Source organism: Epinephelus fuscoguttatus, linkage group LG18, assembly GCF_011397635.1.
Source record: "Epinephelus fuscoguttatus linkage group LG18, E.fuscoguttatus.final_Chr_v1".
Lineage (NCBI taxonomy): Eukaryota > Metazoa > Chordata > Actinopteri > Perciformes > Serranidae > Epinephelus > Epinephelus fuscoguttatus.
The window spans coordinates 34,950,418-34,977,085 of NC_064769.1; the positions used below are offsets into that span (position 1 = coordinate 34,950,418).

Genomic DNA, 26,668 nt, shown 5'->3' on the forward strand with positions numbered 1-26,668 from the left:
TTATGAAAAAGTTCATTTTGATTTTCCCTTCAGTTAAAATCCAGCTGCAGAGATAGACTCCACATGTTCAACACCAGCACACCCATACTCTAAATTTCACACTTATATGTTGCAATTTCTATCAGTGGGTGACAGCCCACGCAGAGCCACACAATGCTGCATTGTTTTTGGATGCTTTCCTTAAAACAGTGAGTTCCTAGCAGGATGTCTGTACTCAGATGTGAGAGGGCACGATCCTGTGTCTGTGATGTTTTATAAACTAAATAAACTTTCATTTTAACCCCAGGGAATAACTCTCCTTCCTTAACCACAGTTTATCTATTCCTGCAAATCAGAGCCGTTGGTATTTTTAGATTAAAAAAACCCCTTCATACTCAAAAAAAAGACACGTTTAGCTGCAGAAACATTCTGTTTGTAGTGTGCACGACACACCCAACACACCGCACCCGCCACCGGTACAAGACAAACCCACCAATACAACGGTTATCTGAATCCTGCGACAACACTATGCTGAAGTGAATAAATATGAGACCACGTGTAGCAATAATCTCTCGTTATTCTGACAAATAGAGCTCCCACTCAGAATGACCTCCCAACACAAACTGCACATTTGCTGACGACACACCCATATTTATAACTACATTTATCCACCTTATTCCTAGCCCCCATGATACCTTGCACGAATTATGTGTGCAACTTCCGGCGTTGAACCGAAACCGCCAATTTCCAATGGTGACAGTTTGTTTACAGTGCTCTATTCTTCTGGCCCAGGGCAATTGAGAAATAAAACATGGAACACACCACCTGTTATAGCTCAAACAGGATTATGTGATCATTCCTCTGCCATCTCTGACAGCCATCTCAAAGCAACCGAGCACGCTAGCTATTAGCTCGCCTTGCTCTGTTAAATACTGTTAACTTTAACATGGCCCGAGCTAGCTTAAAGTAAACATCTGCTCCTTCTAAAGATGAATTATGATTTCTGATACGAACACATAGTTCAGTATTAACTGTAGCTCTATGTAAAATGAATAAGTGTGATGTTTTAACTTCTGATTTATTAAAAACTGTTCAGAATTATGGGGTGCCATTTGTAAAGTGGCCCACACTGAAATTGACAGCAACATTTTGCCACGTTTACTTTCAAACAACATTTAAAAAAGTGGTGTGAATTTTTTGAAGTCATTTTTTTTTTACCACATTTACAGCAATATTTGAAATATGTTAAATATAATGTCAGTTAAATCTAAATATTAAATGTTAAACCTAAATGTTAAATCTAAATCTAAATGTTAAATCTAAATGTTAAGCTAACGTTAGCTAGTTTCATATAGCGTACATGCTAACATAATGAGCATATGCTACGCGAGTTAGAAAACAAGCTGTGGTGGCTCTATGGTGGATACTGTCGCTGTCGCCAACAATGCACTGCTGAAATTCTGAATTACAGCTAAAACGGCCCTTTCAATGTTTTCAGCTAAATCGCCGGACACGTTGGCATAAACACAGTCTGATCACCCAGGCTTTTATTTCGGCACTTCCGCTGACCGGCAGTTTGCATTTGCATATTAGCTAAATATTTACTTTCACCAAGCATATTTAGATTTAACATTTAACATTTAGATTTAGATTTAGCATTTAGATTCGACATTTAACATTTAGATTTAGATTTAACATTTAGCTTGACTAAATGGGATATCATGTACTGACGTTGAGTGACGGACCTGTCAGTCTACGTGTCATTCTCTTCTGATAATTCTGATTTAATACTTTTTCACTATGTCTTGTGAAACTACTGTGGTTTTATTTGTCATATCAACGGTAACCATGGCAACATGGACAATCCCTCTTTGTTCTGGTCACATGTTCAACACACAGTTGCTGAAGACACAAATGTAGCTCATACTAGTTGTTAGTCGTTACAGACACGGACAGTGCACCAGGTACCAGAGCTCCGCAAAGACATTTTAGAAAATGCTTAGTTAACATTAGTTAAATCTTTGTTAAAATGTAAATCAGCATTTGCTTAAACTGAAGGCAAATTACTTTAGAAAAGAACCAGTGTTGGCGGTTAGCCACCACGAGTAGCCACTGGGACTAACCACAGACAGTCTATAGGGCTAACTAGCTTACTGCTACTTCCTCTATCTCACAGGAAGTTGCGCCCGTAATCGTTTCTACAGTAGTGCCCTCAGGATTAAGGTGGATAGAGGTAGTGGTACATTCTGATATTTCCTACCTACTTTTACCTACATTTATAAAACTATTTATCAGAACACCGGCATCCTCCCTTTGGGTGAACTGAGCTAACGTTAGAGCTAACAGGGAGCGATAAAATGTTCTTTCATATCCGGGTTTTAGGACTCCAGGGCAACTGACTTTCAAATGACTTTTTTGTTTTATATCATGTCATAAGTTTCTCTCAAATTGTCAATTTGATGTGTTTTTCTTTTACAAACTATGCTTTCAAAGTAGCTTCCCCAACAAAGCTGATGTTTTCTGATGACTGTCCTACAGCCTTGGAAAACATTATACTGCTTTACATTTATGTAGCTTACAATAAGTTCATTCAACCGTGGGTGTACGACCCCCCAAAAAGTGCATGAATCATGTAAGTACATCAGCTTATATTCTGATCTGTGTCAAGTGCTGCATTCAGAGACAATAAGAGATAAAGTCAAGTCAACTTTATTTATAAAGCACATTTCATACAACAAGCGTGAACTCAGTGTTCTTAGGATACATGACAAACATAAAATATCATATAAAATAATAAAGTATAACATTTATAATACCAGCAGGACATGATAAAAACAAATAAAATAGGAAAGTATTATTATTATCATTGGTCTTAAAAAGGCATTATAATAACAATAATAATACTGATAAATATAGGTTCTTAATTTGCTGATATGTTCTTCAACACTGTTGAAGCAAAGAAAGATTTTTATTTAATTTTATTTTACCTTACTTTATTTTATTTCATTTCATTTTACTTTACTTTTTATTTCATTTTATAGCACTTTACTTTTTTTTTTTTACCTTACCTTACTTTATTTCATTTTATTCTATTTTATATTATTTTACTTTATCCTACTTTGCTTTATTTTATTTTCTATTTTATTCTATTTTATTGTTTTATTTCATTTCATTTCATTTTATTTTACTTTACCTTACTTTGCTTTATTTTATTTTCTATTTTATTATTTTATTTTATTTTACCCTACTTTGCTTTATTTTATTTGATTTTTGATTTTCTCATATTTTATTATATTTCATTATTTTATTTGATTTGATTTTGCTAACTTTATTTTATTTGATTTGATTTTATTTCATGGGCCAAAGTGCAGTCTGAACACCTTTTACACTATTTTATTTTGAACTCAAATTGGTTGACTTGATGTATATTTTTTTACTTTTAGATTTTGTCTTTACTCTTTTTATGCAGCTGTATCTTGCTTGAGGAGTGCTCTTTAAACAAACTATCATTATTATTATTATTATTATTATTATTGTTATTACCTCAAATACAATATAAACGTGCAGCACAGATTATCCTGAGACAGGTGCAGATCTTTGCTGCCACCACCTGGTGCTTCACATGAACTGCAGGCAGTTTTTCTTTGACACAATAAATGTGCTCACAATGAGCAGATCAGTCTGCAGGCATGACAGCGTCTACATCCCGGCGGCACCATGACACACATGATGATTAACTGGGGTCCTTGTTATTTTCCGCACGTGTGAGCGCTGCTGCTGGAGCCATCTTCATCTCCCTCTTCTTCATCTTCTTCTTGCTGCTGCTGCGGCGGTGGGTGAGATATACTGTGCGGCATTAATTAAAGGGAGTCCAGACCCGCCCCTTTCATTCAGCCTGGACGCATCATCCACAAACTGTGTCCGAGATGACGGCCAACAGCAGGTACAAGAGCCGCGCGCCCCGGTCAGGTAAGCCCCCGCAGGTGATTAGGAGCCGCGTCACCGGTAATTAAGCATCGATTAATGAGTGTGAACAAATCCACGTGATGTTTTTATTTGTCTCTTCCTCCGGATGTGGTCCTGACGGCGGGATGTGGCTGTCATCTGCGCCCTCATGTCTCCTGGAATCTGTTTTCATGGCACAGATGATGCAGAGGTAAGAGACACGCAGGCAGGCGGACAAAGGTGTGTGTGTGTGTGTGTGTGTGTGTGTGTGTGTGTGTGTGTGTGTGTGTGTGTGTGTGATCCCTTTGTTGTGGTCGCTGTATGACAGCTGTCAGTGACCCTGGTGGTCAGTCATATCACGTCAGGTTCCCTCTTTGTGTTGTGTCACATGATCACTGACATATTTACCACTGATGGTTTAATCCAGGTCAGTCAGGCTGTGTAAGGAGAAACTGACCATCTCACTGACCTGTGTCCATTTCCTTTAGTGTGCAACATCTGTCCACATCTGGAACTGAAACCATTAGTCCAACAATCAATCAGAAACTTAGTCTGAGCACTGATGAATCATTACAGTCAAACATTTAGTGATTCCAGCTGCTTTAATGTGAGTATATGTTGCTTTTATTCACCATATGTGATAATAAATCTGACATCTTTGGGTTTAGGACTGTTGGTTGGACAGAACAAGACATTTAAAGACATCACTGTGGGCTCTCGGGAACTTGTAATCACAAATTTTTTTGTATTTTGCAGAAAAAAATATTAATAAATAATAAAAAGTAAGCATTAGTTGGAGCTCTATGTGATGCATCAACAGTGTACATGTTTTGTAAACATATGTTTACTGATTTTAAACAATGAACAAGTTGCACAAACCAACACCTTCTCACTCTGACCTCGTCACATGTCAGTGTTTGGTCATGGTCTTTCCACGTCCACATATGACGTCCAAGGTACCCTGGGTGCGTTGGTTGTTGACGTTCTGGGACGCCATGTCAAGTTTTCACAGGAAATTTAACGTTTACATACAGTGTCTTTCAAAATAAAAGCCCTACGTCAGTACAATGCTGCAATTTGAGAACAAAAACACAGTTGGGTTCAGGAAAACAGAACAGGGTTTGGCTTGATGATCTCACGGGACACAAACACAACTCTCTCAGGTGAAAGTCGGTGCTTGTTAGACCCACTCACCTGCCTTATCTTTCGTTCTTGTCCTGCCACGTTTACCCCTGACGCCGCCAACACAACCAGACGCGTATCATGCCGACATTAAAGGATGCCTTTTTCTGCCTTCGCTGACTGCCTTCACATGTTTGACCCGTGACCTCCAAAGAAAAGATTTACTATTTTGTCCTTAACGAAGGGGAAAGTCCTGTGCTTTGTGACCCATCCACCACCACAACCTGCCTTCCTTCTTTACCCCATCACTGCATTGGTCATTTGATTTCAGCCTTCCAAAATACATGGGTTGTGCACCAATTAGTGGATATGTATGGATTTTGGTGCATTCCTGTACGAACAGTGCATAAAAACAGCCTGATGTTTATGCAGATCATCATTTGCAGCCCAATTGCCAGAATGAACATTGCCATTCTACGCTTCTGCAATCCAGGGTACCCTACATTTGTACGTTACCATGTAGTGGACATGGTGAAACTGTACATTTTTTTATGTTTCAGCAACACTGTGGTTAACATGTGGTTAGATTGAAGCACGAAAATCACTGTGTTATGGCCAGGAAAAGATCATGTTCTGGATTCAATTTCATAGTTTTGGTCACACAATCCTGACTTGAAAAGCAGCAAAAGTAGTCGCTTTTCGTGACACCATCCCCGCTGGAAATACAGTGACAGGTTGCTACAAAACACCTGTGCTCGTGGGCTAAAAAGCCGCTGGAACACAGTAATGACTTGTTGAAAAACAACTAGTTTTGTTGTCTTGAACAGTGGTGTCTTGAGCAGGCGTCTCACGTCGGTGTCAGAAATGTAACTGCGGTTTGCAGAAACGTACAACGCCAGCATTGTCATCTGGAGCCTGGGCCGTCTGTTAACACACCCAGATTGACTATGAACCCAGTTGACCCAAAGCAAGCTGATCTTCTACTCAATATTAGATAGAACAGACAGCACTGCGTTCATCAACAGATACCCTAGAACGTCTCACATACCGCATCTCCTCACCACCTTCGCTGTGAGTGTCTTTATTTTGAGATATATATCCCCCCAAAATCCTACGAGCAGCTTCATACCGTTTGCCTTCATCCTGCCTCACAGTTCTGCCTTTTCATGTGGTGTTGGACGGCAGCGCCGAAGCTGAGTCAGAGCAGCGGACACAGACGCAGCGTGGTGTTAACCCAGCAGTCTGGATCTGTGGAGTTTTGTGATATGAGTGTGTGGGAGTGACAAACGCATCCACAGACAAAATGTCAATATGGAAGCAATACCAAAACACCCCCACATGTATCTCCATATACACAGCTCCCTGAGCAGTCGAGCTAATGTATGATATAATTGTCGTTACGTTGCACCTTGTATCTCATACTCTATTTGTATATCATACATTTATATGTCCTGCTGTATAATCACATCTTATATTAATGCACTCTACATTAGATTTGGCTTTAAAAGCTTCCTGTAACCATAAGTGGAAGTGTTTAGATAAATCTAAAACATGCTCCTCTTAGCATGTTTTAGATAAATCTAAAACATGCTAAGAGGAGCTGTACTTTTATTTCAACAGTCACAGTAGGTCACATCTTCTTCAAACCTCTATTTCATCTTGTTTTACTGTGTTTGGAGCTCCCCATGCACTCTGATGAACGCCTCTGCATTGTCGCCATCAGTGCACACACTCCCCGCCCCCTCCTCTTGTTTCAGTGGCTGCCTGCCATACTGTATTATGAATACTTGGGAGAACCTCAGGGCATGCTCTCAGTGTCTCCACTGCCGTCTTCAATAAAAGATGCAAGGAATCATGGGACTGTCCTACTAACACAACGACTGTGCCATAGTGCAGCAGCACTGAGCTGTGAGGGGAGAGCTGACCCAGAAGGCCGTCGGTCGGCCATTATACTGCCCCACATATAACTACAAAATGGGTCAAAATTTCCTTATAGCCCGACATATTTTAGTACATAAAAAAACAATAATTTCCATGAAAAGAAAAAGCTTTTTAAATTTGCAGTATCTACAAAACAGATCTAAAAAGACAAGACAAAATAGTAGAGTAGTACAGTAGACATTTTGGCTGTATTACTGCATTCTGGTTGTGTATTCCTACACTCTCTGCCGTAAGAAGACCGCTAACTAGCTAGAAGATATGTGAATGCTAGCTTGTGAGCTAGCCGCAGCTAGCCGCAGCTAAAACTAAAGCTAAGTGTAGTTGTTAATGTTCCCCTTGTTCTAAGGCCTACTGTAACAAGACTGCTAACTAGCTAGAAGATATGTGAAAGCTAGATTGTGAGATAGCTGCGGCTAGCCTTAGCTAAAACTAAAGCTAAGTGTAGTTGTTGATTGCCCCCTTGTTATAAGGCCTATACAGAAATTTAAAACATTAATTTTGATTACGTGACATTTTGGTTATTTTATTAGTTCATGCACATTTTCATTTTGGAGAAGAAAACACAATAATTCTAAACTCATGCTAAAGGTATAGCTTAGCATAAGGGTAGCTAGCACAAGATCTCATTTTTTGACTCCACTGAGTTTCAAAAGATCTTAGTGCGTAAGCTACTTTAAAACATTTACCTAAATGTATTAAATTGTCAATTAGTAATGTAGTGTAGTGCCAAACAGCCAAACACATTTAATTTGTGTACGCTATGAAGTGCAAATAATAAACAAACTCAGTTAATTGTATTGGATAGGAATGTATCTGTACTATTTTGCTGTGTAGCATTAGTTACTGCATTCTGGCTGTGTATTTATGTACTTGCCATACGCAAAAACACACTAACTAGAAAGCTAAAGTAACATATCTAGTCTTCGGTGTATCAAGTGAAAGCTAGCTCGTTAGATCGCTGCAGCAAAGATGCTCCATAACAAAACATAACGCAGCAATAATGCACTAATAATAACTTAATATTCCCACCACATTTTAAAGTGATGTGAACGGTTGTGAAAGTTGTGTGAATGGATGAAAGCAGATCCAAAACAATACAAATTTAATGTTTGTTCCTTATTTTGCAGCTTGTTTTTATCTGCTAGCTTAATGGCAGCAAACATTAGCAGGTCTCAGTAGCTAGCGTCTTTTTGACTCTTTGCCAGAAAAGGCTTTTTCTCAACTTTATTGCCTCAATTACTGAAAATAATTCAATATATTTTTTGTGTGTGTTTGTTTCTAGGAAAGAGATTATGTTGGTTTCGCGACGCTGCCCAACCAGGTGCACAGGAAGTCAGTGAAAAAGGGATTCGACTTCACCCTCATGGTGGCGGGTAAGAGACGATGTCACCTCCTCTGGGTTTTTACTGAATGTCTGTCCAGTGTATGCATTGTTGTGTTCAAACGGGGCCGTGTTACCATAAGCTCTTGACTTTATCCCACATCTTAAACATAAGCTCATGTCGTTCTTTTTGAATGCAGCACATGTGATAACTTGGTACTGTTGCTGCTGCTAAGCTTTATGCTGTACTGCACATATTTGAAGGTGATAATGGTGGCACATTAACCATCAACATTAGTACTCGTACTCGTACTTGTCATCCTCCGCTTATCCGGGTCCGGGTCGCAGGGGCAGCAGCCTCAGCAAAGAAGCCCAGACAGTCATCTCCCCAGCCACTTCCATCAGCTCTTCCGCGGGAACCCTGAGGTGTTCCCAGGCCAGCTGGGCGATGTAGTCCCTCCAGTGTGTCCTGGGGCGGCCCCAAGGTCTCCTCCCGGTTGGACATGCCTGAAACACCTCCCAAGGGAGGCGTCCGGAAGGCATCCTTACCAGATGCCCGAACCACCTCAACTGGCTCCTCTCACCAGAGAGGTGACATTCACCATCAATGTCACCATCAACATTAGTATTAATTTTAAATTTTCTGCTTTGAAATTTTGTTTTGTAATGGCAAAAGACGCCGGTGTTAGTGTTATTTAAGTTCGGTACTTAAAGGGGCAAAAAGTGAAATCGTTTCACCGCTAGGTTTGCTGTTGTGCACTGCCTGTAGACCAAAACAAAGTGTGTCATGAGCCACTCCTCCCTCTGCCTCTGCTCTCCACCCCCCACTCCACTCGCCTCGTCTGTGCAGCCGAGCACCGCAGTATCTCCACGGACTATCACATCCAGACGGTCCCGGTGTTTCTTCCGCAGGCTCCACTTCACTCAGCTGCCCGATATACCTGCTGCTTCTTCCCACATTAACCTGAATAACAAACTAGGGCTCGGTGCTCCAGTTGGATCCAAACGGAGAGCCGGGGCTAACGTTAGCTGGGAAGCTAGCGGGGGCTAACTGGCTGTGCTGGCAGCTGAGTGAAGTGGAGCATGAGGAAGAAGCACTGGTTAGCCCCGGTTTCACTGCAGGCAGATTCACTCGCCACAGGGGCGAGGAAATAAAACCTAAACAGCCAACTTAGTTTGGCTTAGTTTAGCAGTTAGCGATGTCTTCCACTCACTCTCTGTCTCTGCTGTGTTTAGCTATTTCCCTGCTTTCCTTATAGCGTTAGCACTAGTCGGCTGCCATGCTAACGTCCCTACTCTTCTCCGTGAGCCCGTGAAGTTAATTTGCAGATTCAGAATTTTTTTTTTTAAAGATTATTTTTGGGGGCTTTTTGCCTTTTAATGGGCAGGACAGATTGAAATGGGGTGAGAGAGCGAGAGAGCAGGGGTTGATATGCAGCAAAGGGTTTGCAAGCCGGATTCGAACCTGCGACCGCTGCAGTGAGGTATTGCCTTTGTACATGGGGCGCTGGCACTATCCACTACGCCCCCCCAGATTCAGATTATTAAAACAAAATACAATTAACAAACAAATTCTGATTATTATCATAGATTGAGATAAAACTTTATCAGGAGGGAAATTCAAAAGCTACCCAGCAGTATAAAGTAATTAAAATGAGCTCCCCCGTACCAGCTGCACCATTAAATTGCATATTAATGCATGAATAATTATATTCCAAGAATTTATAATATATATTATTCTGAAATGTGCCATTCTGCATAATGAGTACTTGTGGTGCTTTAATTTTATTTTGCTGCTGCCAGTGCTTTTGTACTTTGTACTGTATTTCACATAACCCAGCAAACATTTTTACGTTGAAAATACGTTTAAAAACGACCATGGTCAGCGGTGAAATGACGTTCAGAAAGATTCACAGTTTGTAGAGTATTTTCTGTGTAGTACACACTAATCAGTATCGTCTCTCTTTTGACCTACAGCTAGAATTCAACATTGAAATCCTGGTAGGTGCTCACTGGGAAAGGAATTGGCGTAGTAGTAGTACTGTAAGAGTTCAGTAATTTTTTTACACTGTGGTATCACTACTTTATTAAAGTAAAAACTCTAAGTACTTGTTCCACCACTGAGAGACACCATGTTCCAAACAGTGTGTGTCTCTTCATAGAGCCCCGTGTACAACACTTCAGCATGTGGATCGAATCCAAAAGTGTCTTCTAACAAAAAGACTGCAACTCATGCAGTATGTCCTTGTTGTGAGGCAGCTTTCACCACCACACCTCCGCAACAGTTTTCACAAGTTTCATGCATCCTGTGAAAATATCTCGCTTTGATAGTGTTCGTCTTGTGGAACGAGATAAGTCATGAAAGCTCTCCTCAGGGGAAAAAAAAAAGAAGATCTGAATTTAATTCTGATTTGAATCTATCTGTTAAAATGTGCAGAAGCGTGTTGAGAATCCTGAGAGACAAAAGGTTCAAAGAAGAACCCCTGCAAGCGGCTTTCTTCTGTGCACGAGTTCTGAGCTATTAAATCATTCTGAGTCCATTAAGTTCACATTATGATGACAGCTCCATTGATTTTGGTTTTGTTGCCTCATTCTTTATAATTTCATCGAAATGAACAAAAAAAAATGTCAGTGAGAGAATTAAAGGTTTATGTTCAGACTCAAGTCACATTTGTGGCACATCACGAACTAGTAAGGCTGCCCCCCCCCCGACTAAGAATATTCCTAGTAGACCAACAGTCCTCATCAGGGTCCATCAGTGGACTAGTCTCCTGCATGTTTCTGATATGAATGTAATGATTAAATGATACATATTTTGGTGGTTTGAGTTGAAGGTGTGAGAAAGAATAGTATCAGTAACATTGTTAACACTGTGCTACATTACAGAGAAATACAAACCGTACTAATGAACCTTCATTAATATAGGCCTATATTTTATCTCCAAGTGCACGTCACACACTGAGCGAGCCGCCTGTTAATGACGCTGTGGGCTAATGGGCATGTAGCTACTTCCATGTTTCAGATGATACGTCATGTTTGTAGTCGACCAATGAAGATGAGTTTACATATCACCTTGGGTTCGTCCTTCACCTTCTCAAAATGATCCCACACTTTGGATTTCCTGCCCGACATGTCATTAACTAGCCTGTGGAATAACCGCAGGTACCAGCCCTGGAGATTAACCTGACGAGGACACTTCCTGTGTCTGTCCTTTCAAAATAAAGTCACACATGCTCCAGTCATATAGGTTTGGATTTATTTTGACAAGGTGCAGCTCAGTATAGAGTTCCACTTTTTTTTTTTCTGCGACTAAGTGACCAATGAAATCTTGCTGAAGGAAGCGTGCATCTACTCATGGACGAGAGGCTTGTGCTCGTGGCAGTGCGAGATGTAAACATTACTGGCGTCCTTCTTGGCTAAGCTGCAACATTAGCTACCTCAGTGGTGCTACATGAGCTAGCAGTAGAGCTTGGATTCTTTGTCCGACCGAGTTTGACTGTTAATTTGTTTGTGTGTTGTAAGTTTGGGGCTGACTCAAGAGGGAACAAGAGAAAGAAGTGGGGGCTGCAACTGTGAAAAGGAAAGTGACAGAACAACAGAACAATATCGAGAATCGTGGGTCAAATATCAAGTGTGTGACAGAGGGATGGAAAATGAGAAAAAAGTGAGACAAAGTGAGAGCGGGGGCTGCAAGGTGACTTGGTTAGCAGTGTTTGCTTCTGCCTCCCCAGCAGTGGGAGAGATGTGCATAACATGCAGCTAACAGCAATGATTGTTATCTGTGCGCAGCCCGCTTTGCCAAACTTGACGTGCACAAGATGACAGACTATTGAAATAAGGAAGACAAGAACTACATGTGCCAACCGTCTCACTGTGCAGAAGGAAGCGTGCATCTACTGCTAGCTAGAGCTCTGGGTCTCATTTATAAACACTGTGTACGCACAAAACGAGGCTTGAAACAGGCGTACGCCACTTTCCACGGAAAAGTTGTGATCTATAAATACAGACTGGATGGGAAAAACTTTGACCCGTGCTTACGAACATTTTGGAGACGAGAAACTGGCGATGCAGATGGTAGAAAAAGTTGAATACTTGTTGGTGCACACCATATTTGGCTTTTGTACGTACGTACATTTTTAGTATGGATCCTACGCACTGTTTTATAAATGAGTCTCCTGATCGGGCTCAAAAAAATCAAGCCTGACTTTACATAATCACGATTCAAAATATAAAGCTGTCGTGGGATGTTATTCAGTGAGGCTCTCAGGCATTCTGCATTGCTTTCAAATATTTCTTCTCTGGTAGATTAACTTTTCTCATTCAGTGTTATCTCTGCTGAGTCAGTACATGTGGAGGCATGATGTACTCTCCAGTCCTCTTTGTGTCTTTTGTTTGGGGAAGTAACCTCTTTCATTGTGGCTGTGTGCTGCTCTTCATCAAAGCAGAGGTGGAAAACTAACTGAAAACACACTGATCAGACATAAATCTGCTCATTGTGTCGCTTACTGTCCGCACAAATGTTAACTTCACCACCTCCGGTACAGTTCACTGCTGCTTCCCCAGCTCTTCAGTGGGAAGCACACACTGCGACACATCAGTTGGAGTATGCACATAGCTGACGGAGCCACAGCCTCTCACACCTTAGCAATAAATGTCGAAGCCAGTCCAATTAGCGATATCAGGTCAGGGAAGCAGGACTCATGTTAAAGAATGAAATCTGTTAATCATTTGTGTACCATATATATCAACTAGGCAATGACAGACAACAGTGATATTATTGGGGACAATACAGTAGTCGCAGAATATTGATAGGGACATGTCTCCAAAAGATGGGTACACTGTGGTCATAAAGGGATGGACACGGTCAGCAACAATACTCAGGTAGGCTGTGGTGTTTAAACCATGCTCAGTTGGTACTAAGAAAATCTCCCCCACACCATTACACCACCAGCAGCAGCCTGAAGCGTTGATACAAGGCAGGATGGATCCATGCTTCCATCTGAATGTGGTTTTTCCAATCTTCTATTGTCCAGTTTTGGTGAGCCTGTGTGAACTGTAGCCTCAGTTTCCTGTTGTTAGCTGACAGGAGTGGCACCTGGTGTGGTCTTCTGCTGCTGTAGCCCATCTGCTTCAAGGTTGGACAAGGTGTTGTTGCTTCAGAGATGCTCTTCTGCACACCTTGGTTGGAACCAGTGCTTATTTGACTTCCTGTTGCCTTTCTATCATCTTGAACCAGTCTGGCCATTCTCCTCTGACCTCTGGCATCAACAAGGCATTTTAGCTCACTGGATATTTTCTCTTTTTGGGACCATCCTCTGTAAACCCTAGAGATGGTTGTGCTGAAAATCCCAGTAAATACTCAGACCAGCCCGTCTGGCACCAACAACCATGCCACGTTCAAAGTCACTTAAATCACCTTTCTTCATCATTCTGATGCTCAGTTTGAACTTCAGCAGCTCGTCTTCACCATGTCCACATGTCTAAATGCATTGAGCTGCTGACATATGATTGGTTGATTAACTATTTGCGTTAAGGGGTTGAACAGATGTACCTAATAAAGTGGCCGGTGAGTGTACATGTAACTACATTATATGTTTGTGTGTTTCTGTGTGTGTTACAGGTGAGTCTGGTCTGGGTAAATCCACTCTGGTGAACAGCCTGTTCCTCACTGATCTGCACAAAGACAGAAAACTACTCAATGCAGAAGGTGAGTCATCAACCAGTCATCTCTGAACTATTAATCTGAGGTACTTGGACTTTACTTGAGTCATTTCTTTTCATGGCTCCTTATACGTCACTACATCTCAGAGGGAAGTATTGTACTTTTTACTGCACTACATTTATTATGACTGATTTAGGCACAAGTTACTTCACAAATTATTGACAGAGAATTAATGTAAAAAAAAAGGATCTGTTCTTCCTCCACCACTGGATCACTTTTCTAACTGTCTGTATCTGTGTGATGTTTGTGCCCCAAAGAGCGAATCAATCAGACGGTGGAGATTACAAAGCACACAGTGGACATCGAGGAGAAGGGGGTGAAGCTGAAGCTGACCATCGTGGACACCCCGGGTTTTGGAGACGCAGTCAACAACACTGAGTGGTAGGTGTTTACTTTGCACACTGACATCTGGTCAATAACAGCAGCTCAGGAAGCTCTGGTGATAAATAACATTAGATGGAGGGAGCTGTCTGTGGCTTTAAGTAAAGTGCATCACTTATCTGACCTGTTTTCAGCTCTGTCTCTGTACTTTCACCCACGTTTAAATCAAAGCTCTGCAGTTCTATTCAACAATGCTGCTCTGTGACACACACAAAGGAGATACATCAGGCGTTGATACACGCACGGTACTTGTTAATAGTGTGCCCCAGGAATTAGTCCTCAAACCTGTTAATGAGTTAGCATTTTAGCGCTCCCAGTTCCCTCGTGTTACCTCTCTCAGTGACAGCGTACCGGCTCCGAACCATAGCGTTAATCTGTGGAGATTATCTTGCTGAACAATAAATAACATAAACAGCCTACACAAAAATGTGATCCCTGGAGCGCTCTATAGGATGTGTTGGCTCTGCGTTGGCTTTATTTTCAGCCCCAGAGTCACTGCTGCTCGTACAAACAGGTAATTTTTGGTGGGAGGACGGTCTCGTTCAAAACCTTAAAGAATCACTTTACCATAAACGGAAACAAAGAAATCCAGCAAATCTTCACGTTAAAAGCTGGATCCACTTTTGACGTGCAGATTTTTTGTCGAAAAAGCTTCTTAAACTAGGGCTGCAAATAACGATGACTTTATCTGGAAAACAGTTAAGAATGCCTGGTATCTTTTCTCAGAGCCTAAGGAGACATCTTCGAGTGTTTTCACTGTAACCATGACGACAACGGTCCCCTAACCTTAACAAAGTATTCATTTTAACCCAAACAACGATGTTTCCCTTAAAGCTACTCTTACCTTTCTTGCATTTCACACAGCACTCCCCCTTCCTCCATTACGTCCTCGTTATGTCTGTGATAGACGTAGGTGTTGGCATGGTAACGTTAGATACACGGAAGAGGAGTGCGAGGGTAACATTACAACCAAGACAGTCAAATGCAACCCTGGAGTTTTAAAACTCAACCAGAGTCAGTGATGACTGATGAGTTTTAGAATAAGGTTACAGTGCTAACGTTAGATAGTAGTGTTAACGTTACTAGTAAGTGGAAACGCACAAGGAAGATAACGTTAATGTTCCAGAGGCTACGCTACAGTAGGCTAACATTAGCCATTAGCAACTGGATGCTGTGTTGTCATATATAACGTTATATGTTACATTAGAGGCAAACTAAACATAACGGTACCTGTCCTGCACAGTCAAACGCAACCCCGGAGTTTTGAAACTTATCCGGGGTCAGTGATGACTGATGAGTTTTATAATAGAACGTAAACGCTAACGTTAGATAGTAGTGTTAATGTTACTAGTAAGTGGAAACACACAAGGAAGGTAACGTTAATGTTTCAGAGGCTACGCTACAGTAGGGTAACGTTAGCCATTAGCAACTGGATGCTGTGTTGTCATGTATAACGTTATAGCCTATGTTACATTAGAGGCAAACTAAACATTACAGTACCTGTCCTGCACAGTCAAACGCAACCCCGGAGTTTTGAAACTTACCTGGGGTCAGTGATGACTGTTGAGTTTTATAATAGAACGTAAACGCTAACGTTAGATAGTACTGGTGACTGGCAACAAACAAGACAGTAGGCTAACCGTTAGCAACTGGATGCTGTGTTGTCATATATAACGTTACGCGAACGGTTACGTCAGTCCAGTTGGAGGCCTCCACGTGGGGAAGACAGACAGGACGGAGTTTTCTTCGAACCATATGAGAATGGTACAATTATGAGTTTTCATCTCTGGTGGAATTCACTTACATTTTAATGTGCCATCAGCTTATTAATAGCATTTTAACCTAAACAAAGAAAGTGTAAATTTTCCAGAAAGGTAAGTGTTGCTTTAAACCAAACTAAATAGATATTATGGTAAAATACGCCTCTTTTTCACTCTGCGTCTGCCTGGTTGCACATTTGATCTCCCTCCACGGGTCCACAGAGACCTAAAGTTTAATTACATATGAGCCTGTTTACAACCAGCCAGAATTTCCTGTTTCCTGTCTCTGCAGCTTCAGAACAACCTGCATGAGAAACTCAGGATTTCACTTCTTAAAACTACAGTTCCTGACTCTCCAGTGACGTTTAATGCATCGTGTGTTTCCTTTTGGCTCGAGCCACAGTATTGACCTGTCTTCATCAGGACATTAATTACATTTCACGTTATCTCACGGCCCCTGATGCATTGATCTGTAATCACTCTGTGTGGTTTTGTGTGTGTTGGTGGAGCAATTTGTATCACCAAATTCTTCCCCATGTTGTTTTACATTAACTGAGGATGTTCTGCAGTGTGTTTAGAGAATAAAAAGGATTACAGGGAGTTTCATCATAAACATAAATAATGGTAAATAATGGTGGTGTAACAGCAGCTTCTGCAGCAAGACACAAACACCTGAAATCAAAGTTTTCAGTCTTCTACACTAAAAATATTTTACATGCCATCTTAAGAGTGCCCTTATCTGATTAACTGTATGACATTAATTTGTTGGTTTTATGGTGTTTCCAGAAGGAGAGTAAATATAATTTTGAGCCCAACTTGTGGTCCTGCTGTGTAAACACTGCCCTCCTCAGCAGTGACACCTTCATCACCTGCTGCTCAGCTGATATGATAGTGTCCAAACACACAACTCTAGACACTGACCTGCACAGCAGCAATAATTATGTTTGACAAAATCACTATTGAACATTCATCACCAAAGGAAGATTAATCATGTAATAAATGTCAATACTGAACGAGTTTATGGAGGCAGACGAGAGCTGGAGGGGGAGGATCAATCTGCTGTTTATCCATCAGGGAGAGACCGACCGACCTCTGCATGACCTCTGTTCATGTACTTGAACTATGGAGGTAGATGGGTGAGTTTAGCACAGGGGTGTGATAAATAGACTGTGTATAATGATTTAGATTTCCACGTCAAAAATACACCTGTGTTCAAAGATCTCACATTGAATTGAAAATGGTGCCATTTACTGAAGGATATATGACTTCAAAAATGCAAACCCATCTTCGCCATGATTTTCTTTTCTTTTCTTTAATATAATTTTCTTAAATTTTCTTTTTTCTTTTCTTTATTTTCTTTAAGTATCTTTTCTTTTTTGCTTTTATTTTATTTTCTCTTTTCTTTAATTTTCTTTTATATTTTTATTTAATTTTCTGTTATTTTTTCTTTACTTTAATTTTCTTTTATGTTATTTTTTCTTTTTCTTTTCTTTTTTCTTTTTCTTTAGTTTACTTTTAGATTTTTTTCATTTTTTCTTTTCTTTCATTTTCTTTTTTAATTTTCTTTCATTTTCTTTTGTTTTCTTTTCTTTCATTTTCTTTTGTAATTTTCTTTCATTTTCTTTTATTTTTTCTTTTCTTCAATTTCTTTTGTAATTTTCTTTTATTTTCCTTATATATTTTCTTTTCTTTCATTTTCTTTTATATTTTTCTTTGATTTTCTTTCATGTTTTCTTTTATATTTTTCTTTAATTTCCCTTCATATTTTCTTTTCTTTTCTTTTTTCTTTAGTTTTCTTTTATATTTCTCTTTAATTTTCTTTTATTGTTTCTTTTCTTTAATCTTCTTTTATTTTTTCTTTCCTTTTTGATTTTCTTTCTTTTCTTTACTTTAATTTTCTTTTATTTTTTTTTAAATAAATAAATGAAAAAAAATACAAGATATAAAAAAAGAGAAGGTAATTACTGCACTAAAAAGCACAGTTTCCCGTCTAGTTCAGTACTGGAGTAGATGTATGTAGTATCTTTCTTTCACAGGTGCTGATAAAATATTCTCTCAATCTCAAGCAAATAAGCATTCTTCCCAAAATGTTGAACTATTCCTTTAAAAGTTCTTTATATTAAAAACACATAAACATTTACAGGCATGTTTGTGTTTTGCAGCTGGAGGGCTGTCACTGACTACATCGACCAGCAATTTGAAAACTACTTCAGAGACGAGAGCGGACTGAACAGGAAGAACATCCAGGACAACAGAGTGCACTGCTGCCTCTACTTCATACCTCCGTTTGGACATGGGTAATACACACACACACACACACACACACACACACACAGTATTAATGTACACGCACGTGTTACAGTGCTCAGTAAAGTTCATGTGGTCCTGCAGGCTGCGTCCAGTCGACATAGAGTTCATGAAGGCCCTGCAGGAGAAAGTTAACGTGGTTCCTCTCATCGCTAAAGCCGACTGCCTCACTCCCAACGAGATCAAGAAACTCAAAGAGCGGGTGAGAAAGATAATCTTATAATCCTGAAATAATCCAGATCCACCAGATTACTGCAGGATATGATGTGAATATACCTAGATATACTCATTTTTCACAGAGCTTCATATGAACGCAGTCAAATCTGAATTTATGTGCTGACCTTTTTTCTGAGCCGCAGCTCTCTCTTGTTGCTGCGGGGTGTTCAGTGTTTGAATTTAGATCTCTGCACTGAATTAACCCACGAGGGTGTCTGCTCATTTGCATAAACATAGTAATCGTCTGGCTGAAGATGGGAATGAATTATTTATGTGCTTTTTTTTAAATAATAATCTGGACTTTCCTGAAGACAGTTCAAATTATGGGGGAAAAGCTCATTTGCTTTATTTCAGATAGATGAGAGGATCAGTCTTTAGTCTGTGTTTTGTTTTTTAGGTTGTTGCTTTTTTGTAGACACTGTGTATTAGTTTGTGTCATGTTGATTGAAATGAATAAAGCTGCTTGGCCACTTGAGAAGCCGAGCTGAGTCACACTGAAACCAACACTAATATTCTGATTTAGTAAAATGCAGCACAGACTAGAAGGAGACGCAACTGAGTTAACAAGTATGGAGATAAGCTCAGCATTAGATTTAGGCTCAGTTTCATCTTGTTTCAGTGGTGCATGACTCAGACATTTCTCTGCAGAGATTTGATCTGGACTGAGTTGTAAAGCCATCTTTTAGGGCAGTGGCTTCCTGCTGAATTTGCGCACTCAGTGGGAGGGTGTATGACTGTGTGTGTTCCTTCTGTTATCCATCACATCTCTCATAAATGTGTGTGTGTGTGTGTGTGTGTGTGTGTGTGTGTGTGTGTGTTGTCCTTTCAGCTGAGGGAAGAGATAGATAAGTATGGGATAAAGATCTATCAGTTCCCGGACTGCGACTCTGATGAGGACGAGGAGTTCAAGCGGCAGGATAAAGAGCTGAAGGTGAGCTGATGAGTCTGAATCACAGGCTCTTTTATTCTGATTAGTGAGTCGCAGTGGTGCGAAGTATCATTAAGTATATTTATCATGTGGAGGAATTTGAACTGTGCGTGACCACTGCAAAGAGGGAAAGGTTTTACATTTGTCTCCACTGACAGTATTTAACTTTAACTAATTACCTAACAGATTAAGATTTTATATACAACAAGTGTCTTTGGAAATACTCTCTCCAAGTGCTGGAGCGCACTCTGGGACAAACTGGACAATTCGTAGATTTGGAGCGCTGTTGGAATGTAGGCTAGCATTTCGTTTTGAAGAAAAATAGCGCTCTCATTTTAGCGTAGAGCATCACATTGGATTTACAAACACACCCAGTACATAAGATTGGAGTTGCGAAAGCTGGATGTTTAACTATTTAGGCCGTCCCTTACTTTAAGCATTACTACTTCAACTGTTTTCATTACTTAGCTAGCTATAATGTTGCTTAAACTGTTTTTTTAACCACGTTTAGCTAACTATCTTAACTTTTTATGTCTTTTTTTAATACCTAATTGTTTCCATAGCTAACTTTTCTAACAATTTTTTTTTTTACCACTTTTTGCAAAATATTTTAAAATATTTAAACTACTTTTAATTAACAATTTTAGGTGTTAGCTAGATAACTATTCCAATAATTTTTACTACTTTTAGCTAACTATTTTACCTGTTTACATTCATTTGTTTTTTAACAGTTTTTTTTTTTTTACACTTTAAGCCAATTATGTTAACTTTTTATGTTACTTGGTAAGTTCAACTTTTGAGAAGTACTTTTATCTAACTATCCTAGGTGTTTACTGGCTAACTATTCCAACAATTATTATTCTTTTACCACTTTGAGCTAACTATTTCAACTGTTTGTTTTTTTAACCACATAACTATTTTAATTGATTACATCAGTCTACTTAGCTAAAAATTGTATTTTTTTTTTACCACCTTTAGCTAACAAGTTTTTACCTTACTTGGCTATTTCAACTTTTTAAAATACTTGTAGCTAACTATTTTAGGTATTTACTCAGGTAACAATTACTAACTAACTGACTAATTATTCCAACTTTTTTTTTTTTTTTTAACCACATTTAGCTTACTATTTCAACTGTTTACGTTACTTGGCTATTTTAACTAAACAAAGCTAAGCTAAGCTAAGTATTTTAGGTGTTTACTAAGCTAACAGTTCAAACTGTTGTTCAGTTCATTCTAACACTTTTTGACCACTTTAAGCTAACTATTTTAACTGTTTACATAACTTAACTAACTTTTCCAACAGTTGTTTTTGTTGTTGTTTTTTTGTTACATTTTTTTCCTAACTAATTTCAGTAACTTCTTACTTCTTTTATTTGTTAGCTACGACTGTTTCAATTGTTTATTCATTACTTAAAGCAAACTATTTCAACTGTTTACATTACTTGGCTTATTCTTTTATTTACTCTAAGATAACAACTTCTCTACTCCATTGCTAACAAGTTTTCACACACTCTCAGTAAATACACTCTAATATGTAATTTGACTGTTTTTTCCTCCTTGACACAAATATATGTATACAAGTGTATATAACATAGTAAATAAATAAATAAGTAAATACATATACATAAATCACAATTTCCATTTTCAGTTGAGAAAAGGTAATTTGTTGATTTTGCTACGTACCCCCGTCAACTGCATAAATACCGTCTATGGTACAAGTACATTGGTTACAAATCACTGTAATGCATCAGTAATGATAATCAAAATATATATTGTAATATACCACAGCAGGGGCGGTTATGCCTTTATATTTAGTTTTACTTATGATACTTCATGGGTACTTTAATTATCATTTTTTTAAAAACACTTTAGCTAACTATTTTAATGATTTACATTACATAACTTTTTTAACCTGTTATTCATTACTTTGACCGAAATATTTCAACTCTTCTGCCCATATGCTAACAAGTTTTCTTGAACTCTCAATTGATATAGTCCAATTTGTAATCCTATTTGAGTGTTTATTTTCCTCCTTTAAAAAATGATGTGGCTATAAATATATTAAAACAAATCAGTTGAGTGTAGTTATTTAGTTGATTTTGCCATGTAACGTTACCACCCTACCTACAGCTGGTTCGGGATCACTGCAACGCATTAATCATCACACTATATATCTAAATACAACACAACAGTCACTTTTCTGATAATACCGCTCCGCTACAAAAATTACAAATGCAGGACTTTTACATGCATTGTCGTACTCTGACACAGTGCCATTGTCACTTGAAGTAAAGGCTGTGTTATGTGATGCAGGAGAGCACTCCGTTTGCAGTGATCGGCAGCAACACTGTGGTAGAAGCCCGAGGTCAGCGAGTGAGAGGGAGGCTGTACCCGTGGGGCATTGTGGAGGGTAAGAAACTCTCTGCAGCTGTCTGTCCCAACTCTCCGCAGCGATTCCTCAGCCTTCAGTTACCATGACAACAGCCATTTCCAGGGACTGACCAGCCCTGATGTAAATCTTTTCCTGTGCGCAGTGGAGAACCCGTCCCACTGTGACTTTGTGAAGCTGAGGACCATGCTGATAAGAACCCACATGCACGACCTGAAGGACATCACCAGCGACTGTCACTACGAGAACTACAGAGCCCAGTGCATCCAGACCATGACCAGGTGTGTGTGTGTTAGTACACTTTATACTGTTTTGTATTTTCTGAGAGAAAAGAACAGGAACACAGTGACTGATTTACACCCACAGACCATCGTTTCCACAGTGTCACTGTGTGAAACCAGAACAGGTGTACAGCTGTCACTGGAGAAGTGGGTGAACTGGATTTCTATTAAATAATGGATCCAAAGGTGGGAGTTGCTGTGGCAAATGTCCAAGTGTCACACCTCATCAGCAGTGACAGGTAAAAAGTCCTCCAGCTCAAGTATCTGGCCCATTGACAAAAGTTTTCACTTTCACCATATGTCTAATGGCCTTTTAATAATTTATACTGGCTTCTCTCTAGTCCTGCGGTGAAACACAGAAAATACATCAACATATGTATATATATTTTTAACTTTATTGCCATTAACATCAATGAACAGACATGACATAAATGCACATGTGGATAAAGAATCATCAAACAGCACATATTTACACATAAATCCACAAAAAGTTAACCTCAAATGATTTTAAGGACGTTTTCAGATCAAGGTAATCAATAACTGATGTCCATCTACATTTGAAAATGGGGAGTTTTAGTTGTAGCTGAGCTGTCATGCGCTCCCATTAAGTCGTGGGAGGGTTAAGCTTATATCCAATTATAGTAATTGTTTTTGTTTGTGATAAACTGGTGATCAGGCTTCACATCCAATAAAAATAAAAACAGGTCCAAGGGAATGTCTAGGTCCAGGAGTCTCTCTTCGTTTTTTTGTTGAATTGTTAACCAAAGAAATACTAACACACACTACTCTTCTCAATTACAGGTGGTAAAATCACATCTTCCCGTGGATGAAATGCTAAAACCAGGGTTCCTGCAGATGCTTAAAAAGTCTTAAAAGGCATTAAGTTCATCAATCTAAAAATAAGGCCTTCATTGGTATTAAAATGTCTTAAATTAATGTTTCAAACGTCTTAGAAATGCTTTTATGAATCTTGTTTTTTTCTGATGTCGTATTGTAACTCTAAAAATAATAAGTAATATTTATTTTTTTAAAATAACTTACTGAGCACCTTCAAATCTGAGGCCATGGTTCTCTGACGGTAAAATGGTGGATTAGCTCCTCTGGGTTTGGAGTGAGTTACTGCCCCAAGCGAGGGAGTTCAAGTATCTTGAGGTCTTGTGTACGAGTGAAGGTAGAATGGAGCGTGAGATGGATCAGCCGTTTGGTGCAGCGTCTGCAGTGATGTGGGCGCAGTGCCAGATTGCCGTGGTGAAGAGGGAGCTGAGCCAGAAGGCCAAGCTTTCGATTTACTGCTCCATCTACGTCCCAACCCTCACCTATGGTCATGAGCTCTGGGTAGTGACTGAAAGAATGAGATCACAGATACAAGCAGCCGAAATGAGCTTCCTCTGCAGGGTGTCTGGACTCAGCCTTAGAGATAGGGGGAGGAGCTCAGGCTTCTAGAGAGAGTAGAGCTGCTGCACCTTCGTGTCAAAAGTTGAGTGGTTCAGGCATCTGATCAGGATCCTCCTGGGCGCCTCCTGTTAGACGTGTTTCAGGTACGTCCCACTGGTAGGAGGCCCCGGGGCAGACCCAGAACACTCTGGAGGGATTACATATCTCATCTGGTCTGGTAACGGCTCAGGATCGGGGAGCTTGAAAGCATTGCTGGGGAGAGGGACGTCTGGAATACTTTGCTCAGCCTGGTCCTCCTGCAACCCAGCTTCAGATAAGCAATTGAAAATGGATCGGTGGTTGGACTTACCGAATTCTTTTCACAGTAACCTCACGCAGATCAGGACAGTGGAACCAAAAACACTTACTTTTGTTTCTGCTCAGAGCAGAGGATCCACTGTCTGCTAGCTAGCGGTCACTGTGCCCCAGACAACACCGGGAATTAGCAGGATGGCTGAAACTGGTGTAAGATAATGTTTACAAAGCTCAGTGTATTTTATGCAAAAGATTTTTCAGACAGTGGGAATCGTGGCAGTGGAATCTCACATGCAGAGTGAGAAACCTCACCAACAAAGCCAGATATTTCTCACTCGTGTTCTGCCCTCGTCTCCATCAAGAAACAAAAAAGTGACGTTTTTTGATAAACATTTGGGTGAAATTTTCCCTATTTTTTTCTTCAATTTTGGCTCTTGTAAAATTTGTCTTCCATTTTATTTGAAGTTGCAGTTAAAAAAGCCTTAAGTCTAACTCACCTTGAGCTGTGGGGACTCTGTAAAACGATCAGTTGTATTATTCAGTTTCATTTTTAAATTAATTACAACAAATAAAGTGAAAAAATTGAGCCTATGGAAAGTCTGTGTTTCCACCACACCTGCAGATGGTGGAGAAAATGTGATGCAGTGCCCTCTAGGGTCGGATGATTGAACAATTCTATTGGCTGGCTAAGTGCATCTTATGTCGTTTTCTCTAGGGCAATTTTAGTCATTTTATTTTGCTAATTTAATCATCTGTCTCTGAAGAATGAATGAGAGCTGCTGCTCAGTGGGCAGCAGAGAGAGACAGCAGGGACGATATCTGAAAATATGCTGAAGCTGAAGCAGAGTTTTTCCAGCTGAGCTTTGTGAACAAATCTGTCTCACCACCAAGTGTTGAACAGGACTGGTTAGAAAAATCTGACACACTGGACCTTTTCGAACCTCCTCCTTAACAAACTGTTTTCACATACCACTGCAATTTCACTGCAAAAAAAGCCTCTGACATCCTGGACGAACTGGTGATGCATTCTAAAAACCATTATGCATGCAGCTGGAGCCCTTTTCTGCCCCTGCCCCTCTGACAGCCTGAATCTGCCACCGTTCAGAACATCAATGATGCTGCACAGCCTGTGCATAATGCATGCAACAGCATAATCCTTTCTGTCAATTTGTCACACAGGTTTGTGTTCAGATATCTTGACTGTAGCAGAACTGAGAAAGAAATTCAGAGAATTATTTGTTTCCCTGCAAACATCTGAGCCCCTACAAGCTCATTCTCTGCCTGCAGTGAATCAAATAAAAACCCAACATCTTGCTGTTGGTTGTCATCCTCCTGTTTATCTCATCTCTTCCAGTAAGATGAATGCAGATAAGCGGGTGGAGAGCCCCATCCCCATCCTGCCGCTGTCCACACCGGACGTGGAGACGGAGAAGCTCATCAGAATGAAAGATGACGAGGTGAGTAGACGTGACTCCTTAATAAACCTCAGATCCTGAATAATGCACTGCAGCAGGTATTACATAAGCATGTGTGATGTGAAATGATGACCCATATGTGTTCTTATGTAAGCCGTCTCTTCATCCTCCCCTTCTATCTGTCTTGTCGTTACCTCTGCAGCTGAGGAGGATGCAGCAGATGCTTCAGAAGATGCAGCAGCAGATGCACGAGCAGGACCTGTGACCTCTTGTGTTGCATCTTTTATTTAGGAGAACAGAAATCAAACACACAGCACAGATTTGAACCCTCATAAGATCCGTCTCTGCAGGGGGCGAGAGGAAGGAACCTTTAGATAATCACAGTCACCCGATCCTCTGAGAAACAGTAGATGCACAGCATGCTGGGAGATGTATTTTGGCCTGATTTTAATAATAAACTTTTTTAACGCAGTCGTTAGCCAAGTGAGTCTAGTTAGGCAATAGAGAGTAGATTGCACTTTGTTACCTTTAGATCACAGTAGATTTACGAGTACTTGAAATACTAAATGAGACCAATGCACCAAACCCTCTTCATTTAGTAGTTAATGCACTGATTGTGTGGACGTCTGCTGTGTGTGCTGAGTCATGCCTGGATGGAAAGGTCGCTGATGGTTTGGTTTCAGTGGCATGTGCATGATTAGTAACCTGAACCACTGAGAATGGGTGCATGACCTGATTTTGTCAAGTAGGATATGCTCCTGCATCAACATTGCAATCAATCAATCACAGCCCTCCGACATCATCAGCATGATGCTGCTGTGCTTCTTTTGGAATTCCTTTGTGCTTCGGAGCTAAGCTAGTTTCCAAATTGAAGTTAATACAACTAAACAAAATACTTAGACACCATACCTACACCGTACTCTACGCTGTAGCCTGTAGCCTGACGCTACAAGTTTTTATTTACTTTAATTTCACAGATAAGAAACAATAAAGGAGGAAATCTCTGCTAGCTGCTAGGCTAAGTTATACAATGTAAAATGCCATAGGCTTGTGCTAATAACGTTAGCATGTTACATTTGTTTGGAAAACGTGTTTAGTATAAGACAGTTGTTTTGTCAGTGAACCTTGTGAGTTGTAATGGAGCCAAATTATGTAACGTTACCTTTGTTACATGTTGCTGTTGTCCCTGGCTTCATATGAGTAGAGGAAAAGTCCGCTAGCCACTAAGCTCATTTATACAATGTAAAATGCCATAGGCTTCTGCTAATAACA

The 26,668-nt window shown here is 39.9% G+C and overlaps 1 protein-coding gene across 1 annotated transcript; it reads left to right on the top strand.

Annotated features, from left to right (window-relative positions):
* The first annotated feature begins 3,393 nt into the window (after nt 1–3,393).
* septin5b (septin 5b) lies at nt 3,394–26,668 on the top strand. Its single transcript, XM_049604174.1, has 12 exons — nt 3,394–3,948; nt 4,125–4,135; nt 8,270–8,360; nt 13,929–14,015; nt 14,288–14,411; nt 18,334–18,468; nt 18,563–18,680; nt 19,524–19,625; nt 21,936–22,032; nt 22,157–22,292; nt 25,336–25,438; nt 25,599–26,668. The coding sequence occupies exons 1-12, from the start codon at nt 3,906–3,908 to the stop codon at nt 25,659–25,661; spliced, it is 1,110 nt and encodes a 369-aa protein (XP_049460131.1). The 5' UTR covers nt 3,394–3,905; the 3' UTR covers nt 25,662–26,668.

Coding starts and splice junctions, on each gene's coding strand:
- septin5b (XM_049604174.1), top strand. CDS start 3,906: ATGACGGCCAACAGCAGGTACAAGAGCCGCGCGCCCCGGTCAG. Junction 19,626..21,935: donor GGCAGGATAAAGAGCTGAAG/GTGAGCTGATGA, acceptor TATGTGATGCAG/GAGAGCACTCCGTTTGCAGT. Junction 22,293..25,335: donor TGCATCCAGACCATGACCAG/GTGTGTGTGTGT, acceptor CATCTCTTCCAG/TAAGATGAATGCAGATAAGC.